Here is a 12,262-nt window from a genome sequence, read left to right as displayed (position 1 = left end):
TTTGCTCACTTTAAATTTTAAGAAATATTCACTTCATATGAAATATTCACTTCATATAGAGAAAGAAAAATAGTTCATTGAAACATTAAGATAACGGTTTGTTTGTTTTCATTTTTGTTTTTTTAAGTAGGTACCATGCCCAGAATGGAGCTCAGTGGGGGTCTTGAACTCGGGATCCTGAAATCAAGACCTAAGATGGAGATCGGAGCCGAGATCAAGAGTCAGATGCTTAGGGGCGCCTGGGTGGCTCAGTGGGTTAAGCTGCTGCCTTCGGCTCAGGTCATGATCTCAGGGTCCTGGGAATGAGCCCCGCATCGGGCTCTCTGCTCAGCAGGGAGCCTGCTTCCCTCTCTCTCTCTGCCTGCCTCTCTGTCTACTGTGATCTCTCTCTGTCAAATAAATAAATAAAATCTTAAAAAAAAAAAAAAGTCAGATGCTTAATTGACTGAGCCACCTATGTACCCCAATGTCATATTTCAATATAATTTGTGATCTTTGTGGTCAGAGAAATTTGTTTTTGTTTTTGTTTTGGTCTAATCTCTGCAATAGTTTTTCCCTCATATCTCTGATTAATAATATTTTTAAAAATCTCTAAAAAGTGAGATTGATTTCCTGAAAGTTACAGGGCAGGTAAATGAACCTTTAATACCTCTGTTTTCAGAATATAAAACTTGATTTCCCTTGCCACTAGAACAATTCAGAAAAAGCAGTAAGTGATAAGAAGACATTGGAAAAACATGAAAATTAATGAATAAAGAAAATAGTCTGACATATGTTTGAATTTAAGAAACACAAGAAAAAGCTATTTGGGGACCATTGGGATCTTTCAGATGGACTTATAATAAATATTATGTTATAAACATTTTTTGGTTTTGGAAAACATAAGCACAAATGAATATTAAGGGATAAATGATAATGTTATTTTAGAAATTACAAACATTAATGTCTTATTTACATTAAAAAACGAATCCATTCAACACAGGGTATTTGTAAAAATAGATTTCCTTTGAGAAGTAAAATAGTAATTAGAATCTCAAGATAGTTTTGATGCCATAAAGTCAAAGATCACCAATAAAAAATACCTCTGCTAAAAATGTATGCTATCTTGGGTACCTAAAATCTAGGCCTCAAGGTTTCAATCATAAATATTATAGAAATAATTTCTATTATTGGGCAGATTGAAGTCAAAGAATAAAGAATATTTGAAATATTAACATTATATATAACTATAGATTTCATACAAAGTGGGCAACTAGAATGATGGAAAATAATTTGAGATCAAAGGTGGCAGCATCTAATTACTAATTTTATCTTATAAATGATACACCATCCATTTGAGAAGGAATGGAGTATGGTTTTTTGGTGATGGATAACACACAACAAAACTCACAACTCTGGAGAATTGAAGCTTTAATGTAGTTGAACTGGAGGATGAAAGATCTCAATCAGTGGTTTAAAATTGTGCTTTTAAGGCCCTGAGATTTCCACAAGGTATGTCCAGGTATTTTTAAAAGTCAGTAAATTTACAGTGGGCAATTTTAATTGCATTATAATGTAATGAATTTAAGGTCAAAACCAACTATACATGAGAAATGAAAAGCAGTGAGATTTCAAAATCTCAAAATGTCTAACAATCTTTGGTCTATTATGTCTGTTCACACACGCTGGTAATAGAATGTTCCATTGGAAAATATTTATGTGGTAATTGACTCATCCTGATATGATTATACATGAAATTGGGTGACAAGATTTTGGGTCAAAATTTTTCAGTATTTCATTATTTTCAGTACAGAGTACTAGGAAAATTCTTCTTCTCAGGCCTTAATTTCCACTATAAAATGCTGTTTTCTCCTCAATGATTTAATCTAAACAGATAATATTTTTAACAGAAACCTCGTAGTGACTTGACATTCCATTACAAAATGGCATTTTAGAAAACATAACAATAAGAACATCTTAAACTTCCATTCTTTCCCAGTAATAATTTTAGATAATTCTCTTATCTAATTTATGTAAAATCAATTTAAAAATTTTTTCTTCCACTTTATTTTGTCTTGTTTCCTAAGAATGCATTAAAAAATTCTGGATCTTCCATAAATTTTTCCATGAAAACTGTTACCATTTTATTAGGTATCTAAGCACATTTGTGGCTAAATCATTCATTCATTCATTCATTCATTCAGTGTGTGCATGTGTGCACATGTGCACACACACACAAATACACACCCACACACAAATGCACTCAAAATTACTAATGTTATCTGAGTAAAAATACTAGAAAAACATTTCTGTTGTCAGGTTTTCTGATGTGTTCTTTGTGAAGGAAGCATTCTGCCTTTCTATTTTTCCTTTTATTTATTTTATAAACTCCCTGAAGCCCTCTGTATAGTGGAAAAAGATTTTATTTTTAAAATTCAAGCATTTAAAATCTGATTAACATTTGTTCTTGCCAATACTTTCTAAATCGTGTCTTCATAAATTTTTACTTTCACAATAAGTTTATATTTGCGATTTACCTCAAGGTAGGCCCGAATGTCAATCTTTATTTTCCAAGATGTAAGTTCCATTTATTCTACATAGTGATGATATAGCTCTTACAACAACTATATTTGAGACTCAAGTAGTATGAACAGTTCAGCAACCTTTATTTTCGTTTTTAGCTTTCCATAAAGTGGTTTTAAAAAATCACAATATAAAGCTATTTATGTTATACTTTAGCCATTGCCAGATTTCAGGGCTTTTTGGTTGATCACCATGCTCAGAAAAAGAGTTTTTAGAGTAAGTTAAGTCAAGTGAAACAAATCTATGCTTTCATAATAAGTTTGAAACTTTTTACAAGTACAAAAATTTCAAAAGACTGAGAAAAAGATATCTTGAGTTTTATCAATCTGCTTGTTACTTTCTCTCGTTCTCAGAAGATCACTGTATCCATCCCACCATTTCTCACATGTACACACATGTGCACATATATTCACAAATTTTTTTTTAATTAACAAAAATTAATTTACATCTAGAGAATGCATGTTACAATTTAAAGTGCTCCAAGGAAACCTTATACTTCTCTAAAATGCATTTCGGATTATCTTTTCCTTGCAAATTTTGACTACAGATAACAGCTCAATATGATAGTACAGGGATTTAGATTCTTTAATCTGGGCAGAAATTATCTGGATTATTTCACTTTTTCCAAGATAGTACACTATTATGTAGGAGTCTCTCTAAATCTGTGGATAGAGGTATCTGGTCTTTCCTACCAACCTATAGCTTATAGCTATAACCCAGATATATAATCAGGATTTGCATTTGTAAGTAATTAAGATTATCCCATTTGGACACTGATTCCCAAAATGTGCATTTTTTTTTTTTTACTTCACCGATATCAAATTAGAAATATCACCTGTAACATCTAATATCTGAAATAATCCAAGCTTAAAATATTAAATAAACCATTTAAAGTTACATGTGGTTCTATTCTCCAATGCCATATGTATCCACAATGATAACAAACAAAAAACAAATAGATGATCTCAGTTAAGTTATGGTCATTCCATGGTTCTGGGAGAGAGAAATGGCGATTTCACCTTGAAGCAGCATTTCAGCAAGAAGTAGCGTTCCACCTCCATATATGATATGATTTTAATCTTAATGGAACAACAAACACAGCAACATGTTAAATGTAAAACAGGTGCTACAATCTTACAACTTCTGGTTTACATCAGGACCACAGCAAACGCTTTGGAAGAGAAGTATGAATGTTGGACATAAGGATGATGTGCTATACGTGTATTTTCTTTGAAATTATCCTTTACCCAATGACTTGTTAAGATTCCCCTTTGGAAATCAGTTCACTCTTCTTTTAGGCACAACTGGTGCACTAACTGTTAAAATGTACACAAATGGAGAAAAATAAAAAAGGAATGCTGACGATAATACATATATGTGGGACATTACATAGGAGTGAAAACGGGAGGGGCACACTAACCATATTAGGCTTGGATGGGCAACAGCGCACAGGGAAGAAGCCCTTCCACAGCCACACTCGCAGCAACTGAAAAGCAAACAAGAGAGCCCAAGATAAGGAAGAGATCCCACTCCCTCAATATAGCATTAAGACTCTATGAATTTAGACAGGTGTCTGTTTTGCTTTTCAAAAGCAAAACCCCTAAAGGCATTACAATTAAATATCTTCCACAATGCTTTTCAAATTAAATAGCATTTTATGGATTTACAAAATACAGAGCTATATTAAATAATTATTTTTATTTTACTTAAAATGCTTATTCGTAGGAAATATAATGAGCCAATGCTTTTGATTATGCAATTAACACAAACATACAAATAAAGATTTAAGCCCATTTAAATATATCTTTCCTCAGAAATTCCTGCAAGATTTATATTCAGAAGACATGCTAAATTGTCCTTTAAATACATGTTTGCATAGAGCCTACAAATTAGGAGGGAGAATCATGTCCTACTAGTTCAACCCACTGATTTTGTATGCCAGTGGCATTATTTATCACAACCTATTGAAAATGTTACGCTTCCATGACTTCTCCAATAACCTATGGAAAACTACCAATTTAAATTTACATATTCAGACTTAAAAAAACGCATCTCCAAATATATATTTGTAGAGCTATTGCTATAATAAAAAAGCAAACTATATATAATACATGCACTTTTCTGGATATTGCAACATTTAAGATTCTTTCAAATTTTCCGCATAGCCATAAAAAAATCCAGAAAATACCAAGTATATCGCTTACTAAAATGTACTTTATCATTAGAAACCACATAAACTGATCACAGACTATAACATAAGTATATTTAGTGCTTCGATGCATTCACTTGCTAGTATATTTTATGAATATCATTTCTAGTGATTTCAAGAGAACAGAGAAATGAGCTCAGCAATGATACATAAACTGGCAGGCTTAGGGTTTTGTCTAAAATCTGTCTATTTTGAATTGTAATTATTTGAAAGGTATCTACTCTATTTTGTGACAAATAAGGAGAGGAAAGTGAAATACAGACATATAACAAATTTGGAAATGTTAAAAAAGGTAGATACGTTTTTCCAAATCAAATTCCAAAGGAAAGGAAAAGTAGGGATTGTTCTATCTACCTATCTCTATAATTTTTTGGTAAACTGATGTTGTTTTAATTTTTAGGACTACTAATTCGGAATTTGGCTGTCACTGAAGTGGAATCCTAGTAAATAAAAATGGCTACTGTGACAGTTATCTCCTGTTTGACTATTTATTATAATATATTTTTAAACACCGCCTGTCTGCCTCAGTCGGTTGAGCGTCTGCCTTTGGCTCAGGTCATGATCCCAGGATCCTGGACTTGAGTCCCCTATTGGGCTCCTTGCTCAGTGGGACGCCTGCTTCTCCCTCTGCCTGCCACACTCCCTGAGTGTAAATTCTTTAAATTTAAATTCTTTAAATTCTTTAAATTTAAAGTTAATTCTTTAAAAAATATGCCTTAAAATTATTTCACTATAGAGATAATGAAATTCAAAGTTAAGGTATATCAAAATATTAAAATACTTAAAGAGTAGCTCAAACATCTGTGAAATACTTTGGCAGTTCTTAATATATTTCTTTACAATTAAATTAATTTCATTAAGTCTTAAACACGTATTGATGTCTTATATAAACCAACTCTCCTGTTTCTGTTTGTATCAGCCCTCAGATAAGGGGTTGCCCAACTACAGCGCATGGACCAAATCTAGCCCACCACTTATTTTCTATAAGATGTTGGGACACAGCCATACTCGTTACTTGTTTGTGGCTTGTCCCGTGCTGTTATGACACAGTTGAGTAGTTATGACAGAGAATATAGGGCCCTCAAATATTTAATACCTTCCCTTAGAGAATATTTGCCTTCCTCTTTTCTTAGGCTATTAGTTTCCTAAGATAAGAATGATTCTTTGATCTTTTCTTTTACTTCACAGTTTAAACAAAATGAATGGCATCTGTAAGTAGTCAGTGTTTTACTGTCATTGGTATTACTTCTGATACAATTAGCTCGATTTACTGATCATTATTAATGTGGAAAGTTTGTGTTAATTTCAAAAAGCAGAGTTCCAATTCAATAAATAATTAATAAATAGTAGTTGTTGACAAATATATCTGATTATTTTTCAATGATTTAAAAAAAAAGATGATGTAATTTCCCAATAAAGTACAAACATACTTTTAGATATAAACTATACATTTTGTAAACTCATGTAGAGCTGTGTTTAGGAAGGTGGTAACTTCATTGTGGTTTGGCATTACCTAACAGGATTTAATATTCAGCCAGTGTCCTGAGACAAAACACACTAATGATCCTAAAAAGAATAATTTTCCTAATTTAAAAATTATAATAAGGTTCATCTCTCACAATTTAATACACACACATACATACGCACATACACACAAATATATGTGCTAGTCACTGTAACACCCAATCCACAAATTTTAGTCTTGAGGAATTTATATCATCTTACTTGTCACTAGAGCTTTAATTTAAAGTTTTAACAAACCTTAATCAAAAATACAAAATCATGTAAAAGCAAACCCTTGCATTTTTTTTTGAGTCATTGATTTAGAATTTGCACTGATAGCATCTGACTTATTTTAAGATGGCACAAATAAATTACCCTGGGTCAATTAGTTAACCTCTTTGTGTTTCAGTTGACAGCTATAAAATAGGAATAATAGCAGATCCCATCTCGACAGTTTTGTGAAAATGAGGTGAGAGAATATATATATTCGCTTAGATCAGGGTCTGGCATATCATACATTTTGGGAGAAAAGTGGTAACTTAGTCTTAGTAATATCATAATCAAAGTGATGGACTTGATTATTATCTCAGAGTAATTGTTTTTTTCATGATCCATATAATATGATCATACTAAGTATTTCCATTTATAATATAAATATACATTATGATCAACTCATATAAATACAGAAGGGTCCATGTGATTTTTTTGAAAAAATCAATCCCATGAAATTTTTTTCCTAAGGATTTAGTAGTGATCACCATATTCTCTGCCTCATTAAGAAAATTAAAAGTGGACTTTCTTTACTAGGACTATCAAATGTGTAAGAATAACCCCAAATAAACCTTTTAAAATAAACTCTGAAGATGCTGTCACAGTAACACCTCAGCACCAGATGGTATACAGGCTCTTCCCTTAATCAATAAATACTTGAAGTACAGGTTGAAAACGCTTACAAGCCTCAGAGATAATTTAGAAATAGAAACCAAGATGTGCTAGAAATAGCAGCCAATCTAATTTCTGTGAGCTATGGTTCCACACAGGCCACATCTGCATTCTCATCAGTCTGTAGCACCTGGAAGTCTGTAAGTAACTGCGTGCCGCTACAGCAAGATCATTATTAGCCAAGTTTAAAATAGTTTAGCTCTCCAGGCTTATACTAAAAACAAGAAACAAAACAACAAACAAAAAAAGCTGTGAGTCTTTGTTTCAACAAGATATTTTGATTTGTCCTTCAGAAGATTAAGATATAACAGAAGCTTTCCAGACCCAAAGAAGATTCAAATACAATTACTTTAGCCAGGACTTAACACAGAGTTGATCAATATATGTATGAAGTGTGTCAATGTGAGGAAGATAACCTCCCTCCTACCAAAGCAAGGTGGTTTTAACTCTAGGGAAGAAATTCTCCACGATACTAGATCAGAGAATCAAGACTATAGGCTATGGATAAATGATTTAAATTGTTAAACAAGAGATCATAGAAGCAGATAAGAAAAGCTCTAAGATCCTAATCGACAAAGAAGAGAAACACAGGAATGGTAATGTCACAAAATAAGTCCTTTAATTAGGGAACAGATATTTTCAGTTTATTGGTAAAAAAAAAAAAAAATTAAAAAGGGGAAGAAAACAAAAGGCTTTATCCCTTTTAAGTAAAACAACAATAAGAACAACTAATGGCAGTACTAGAGAAAACAGAGTGGCACTTAGGCCACTGAAAAGTGGCACCGAGCCTTTAGGACACAATCCTCTGAAACCTATCAACGAGCACTAAAAAAGTCCTTATCTTTTGACATCACTACGAAGCAAAAGAATAGAGATCATGAGGTTTGTAGTCAAACCAGGAGCAGTCCTGGATACGTCCGTCCGTTACATTTGGTTCGCTTGGGTAAACCAGTCAAGGATGTGAATAAGATAATAACAGAAACTATCCCACACGGTGCGGTTTCGAAGAACGAGTTTCATAATATATGTGAAGCTCTTTGCACTGTCTCAGACTCACAGTGAGCATTTTAGAAGTTTTCAAAATGACATGATTTTAATAATCTGGTCTTAGGGCAAAGAGTGAGGTGCAGAAAATATGCATGAAGTTGGTCATATTAAAGAAACTAAATAATGAATACTTTGAAGAAAACAATATACATTTGTGGAGTCTATGATGTGATGAAGATCAGTACCCTATATATATTAATTAGTGTGCAGAGAAATAAAATGATGACAAAGTGTTTTTTTAAGGGCTATTGTTGAAATGTTCCATTAATTAGCATTATGGGGCAATTTTAATTCTCTCTGCTTCTGATGTTTTGTGGTTATTTCCCTTTATAATTTTAAGAAAGTGAAATCATTAAAAAATGTTCAGTTACAAGGTTTATCACAATATACTGTCATTTACACACTATCATTTTTATTTTTTTTTAATTTTTTTATTGTGTTATGTTAGTCACCATACAATACATCATTAGTTTTTGATGTAGTGTTCCATGATTCATTGTTTGTATATACCACCCAGTGCTCCTCCAACCCATGCCCTCCTTAATACCCATAACCAGGGTCACCCATCCCCCCCAAAAAAAAACCCTCAGTTTGTTTCTTAGACTCCATATCCACTCATGGTTCATCTCCCCCTCTTCATTTTTCCCCTTCTATCAGTTTTTAAATGATGAAAATAATTTAAATGTTTAACAGATATTTATAACAAAGAAACTGAGGAAATTGTTCACTCATAATTAACATCAACAGTGTTAATCATTTCATAGATTTATAATGTGGTATCTTTTACATCTGTCATAATTCCCTGACCTCTTCTAAGATTTAGTGATTTCCTGATGAAGCCAGGTTAAAACTCTCCAGAAATCTTTTGCAAATACTAAACAAAGGATAAAAAGCATAATTATGATGGACATGGCTCCCAAACTCTACTCTTCGGTCCCCATGCTTCTGGCACAAACACATAAAATTATTCTACCCTAAAGAGAAGGTAATATAAAATGGTTATGAAGAACGTTTTTTTTTTTTAAGATTCTATTTATTAATTTGACAGAGAGAAATCACAAGTAGATGGAGAGGCAGGCAGAGAAAGAGAGATAGGGAAGTAGGCTCCCTGCTGAGCAGAGAGCCTGATGTGGGACTCGATCCCAGGACCCTGAGATCATGACCTGAGCCGAAAGCAGCGGCTTAACCCACTGAGCCACCCAGGCGCCCCTATAAAAAGCTTTTTAATTATTTTTTTAATTGTGCCTTTGAGTTTTTCTGAGAGGAATACTACATCTACCATACATGTTGGTATTTATATGTGCAATTCATTTCCTATTTCCAAGTCATAGTCTAGACAAATTGGAATAGGATATCATTATATGCAGTAATTTTTCAAGCTTCTTTTCAAAATCTCTGTTTCATTCTTACTATTAAGAGCTTCTTATCCCTCACCAACAATTATAGGTGTCTCCCTATTAGCTAAGATGCTTTACCAACAATGGTCATATCTAAGCACAAGTCTCTCGTAGATGGATTTTGAAACATCAGTGGGTCTCAGTCTTACGTCAAGTTCCAAACCTGTCACTCTCATATCTTGCTGCGAAATAATGAGAAATAAATATATGGTATCTAATTCCCAGTTCCTGACATAGAACTCCTAAATTGCTTGTATGTACGGGTGCTGGAAGAATCTTTGCTCCAACCATTATTCTTTGACCCCAGTTCCTGGCACCAAGCTCCTAAAACTCTTGTAATTTCTTTTGTGATAACAGCACTAGGAACATCTCTTGTTCTAATACTTGATCTTTCACCCTGGTTCTTGACCCAAAGCTTCTAAATCTCTTGGAATTTCCTGGGTGATGGGAATGTCTTTTGTACTAATGAGGTGATTCCTGATCACCAGAAAACATAGGTTATGAGTAGAAGTATGGGATTTTCAGTCACACCCCTCATTCTCTTGAGAGAGGAGGGGGATAGAAATAGAGTCAATGATCATGCCTACACAATGAGTCCTCTGTAAAAATCCCAAGAATCCCAGAGTCCAGACAGCTTCCAGTATGGTGGACACATCCATGTTCCAGGATGGTGATGCACGGGTTAGCTTGCACCTGGGACACTTTCAGACCTTGCCCTACGTATCTCCTCAACCGGCTATTTAGCTGTACCCTTTATAATACAGTGTATTATATGATAAACTGGTAAATGTAAGGGCACGTGGGTGGCTCAGTGGGTTAAAGCCTCTGCCTTCAGCTCAGGTCATGATCCCAGGGTCCTGGGATCAAGCCCCGCATCGGGCTCCCTGCTCAGTGGTGAGCCTGCTTCCTCCTTGCTCTCTCTGTCTGGTTCTCTGCCTACTTGTGATCTCTGTCTGTCAAATAAATAAATAAAATCTTAAAAAAAAAAAGTGTTTCCCAAAGTTTTGTGACCTGTTGTAGCAAATGATCAAACTCAAGGAGGCAAGTCACGAGAACCCCTGATTACAGGACAGAAGTTGTGTGCAACTTGGGGACCGATTGCTGTCTGAAGTAGAGGATAGTCCTATTGACTGAGTCCTTAACCTGTAGGGCCAGCTCCAGTTATTGTCAGAATTGAATTGAACTGTAGGCTACCCAGATGGTGTCATAGAGACTTGCTGGGTGTATAAAAACAAACAAAACAAAACAAAAACCACCTATCTGGTATAGGAGCATTGTGAGTATGGTAGCAGTGTGAGAGTAAAGGAGAAACACAAAAGGAGTATGTTTTCCTGACACATTTGATTTCTCCTTGTGTTTCCTGTTTTAAGCCTGAAATGTCCTATTAGTATATTTATCTTAGAGCTAAGAATTCTGGGACTCAAAGAAGAAGCAGTTTTCCCAAGATGGCCCTGAAAGCAAGCTGTGGAGGTAAGATGTAGGTACCAGTTAACTGCCTCATACTGCATTAAAAGCACAATTCTTTCCACATCTTCCAGTTCCTTTCCCTCTCTCCTATTCACCCAGCCACATTCCCCTCCCCTTTGTTGAAAACGTAAGATGTTGCCATGGAGAACTCTGAAAAAGACCTTTATTTCTTCCTCCTCAATAGCATGTTTTCAGGTTTAAAAATCTGATAAATTAATTCACAGTGAATTGAATACAACACATAAAATGCCTACATAGGGATCTAGACCTTACCGTAGCAAAATACACCAAATTTTGTTTGAAAGTATTAAAGGATAGATGCCATAAAATTAGTTATTGATCTAAACTCTACTATTGCATGTATGTGCATGCTATGCATGTTTACACATACTAACGCATGTATAAAATAGAGATCAAATCATATAAGTGCCTGAGGTAAATAAATAAATATTTCAAAGATTTCTAAAATAAAAACAAAATCCCAAACTCTACAAATCTAAGTGTGCTATGTGCAGCCATTCCTTTGCCTTAAGGATGAAGTCACACAAGCAAACAAACAAAAACCCAACTGACTTTAACATTGGAATCAGGAATTCTTATTTCTTACTCTGGAAACAACCATTAGAACCTAGGAATATCACATACCACATGGAAGTAGAAAGATAGCTTGGGATGAGTTATCTTTAGACAATATTTCAATTGATATTTCCCAAGCTATACTTTAATGAAGATTCACTGTTTATCTTTTAGTCATTCTAAGGGGCCAAAGATCATTATAAAACCCATTCTTCTTCCATGAATGGCACAGTTAAAGGCATTGATGCAGCTACAAAAATGTTATTGAACATATTAGATTCAGTCTGCTTATTCTGGTATATATTTAATCTAGTTATATATTTAACCAGTATATATTTAATCCCTCAAAATGAATTTCACCAAATATTAATCACCTTTTGTAAATTTTTGGCTACAGTAGGAGACTCGATTATTCTCCTTATTAGCAAATATTTACTAAGGATTTATGTGTTGTGCTCTCAGAATAAGAAGTTCTATAAAAACAACTTTCTATTCACATTAGGCAATGATTCTAAAACTAGCTACAGATTAGAATGACAGGTGTTATTTAAGCACACAA

General features: G+C 33.9%; 1 protein-coding gene across 5 annotated transcripts in view; it reads right to left on the bottom strand.

Moving 5' to 3' along the window:
- The window catches only part of EPHA5 (EPH receptor A5), a 350,197-nt gene that overhangs the window by 51,212 nt on the left and 286,723 nt on the right, over positions 1–12,262 (bottom strand). For 3 of the 5 annotated variants that reach the window (XM_059160233.1, XM_059160224.1, XM_059160259.1), the window contains one exon: positions 3,983–4,048. The exons of the other annotated variants lie outside the window; for them this stretch is intronic. In XM_059160233.1, coding sequence (XP_059016216.1) covers positions 3,983–4,048 — 66 coding nt within the window. The remainder of the gene's footprint in view (positions 1–3,982; positions 4,049–12,262) is intronic. 5 annotated transcript variants of the gene reach the window in all.

The sequence above is a fragment of the Mustela lutreola genome, chromosome 1 (assembly GCF_030435805.1).
Source record: "Mustela lutreola isolate mMusLut2 chromosome 1, mMusLut2.pri, whole genome shotgun sequence".
Classification (NCBI taxonomy): domain Eukaryota; kingdom Metazoa; phylum Chordata; class Mammalia; order Carnivora; family Mustelidae; genus Mustela; species Mustela lutreola.
Note: the sequence above shows the minus strand (reverse complement) of the source record. Positions and strands in the feature narration are given on the sequence as shown.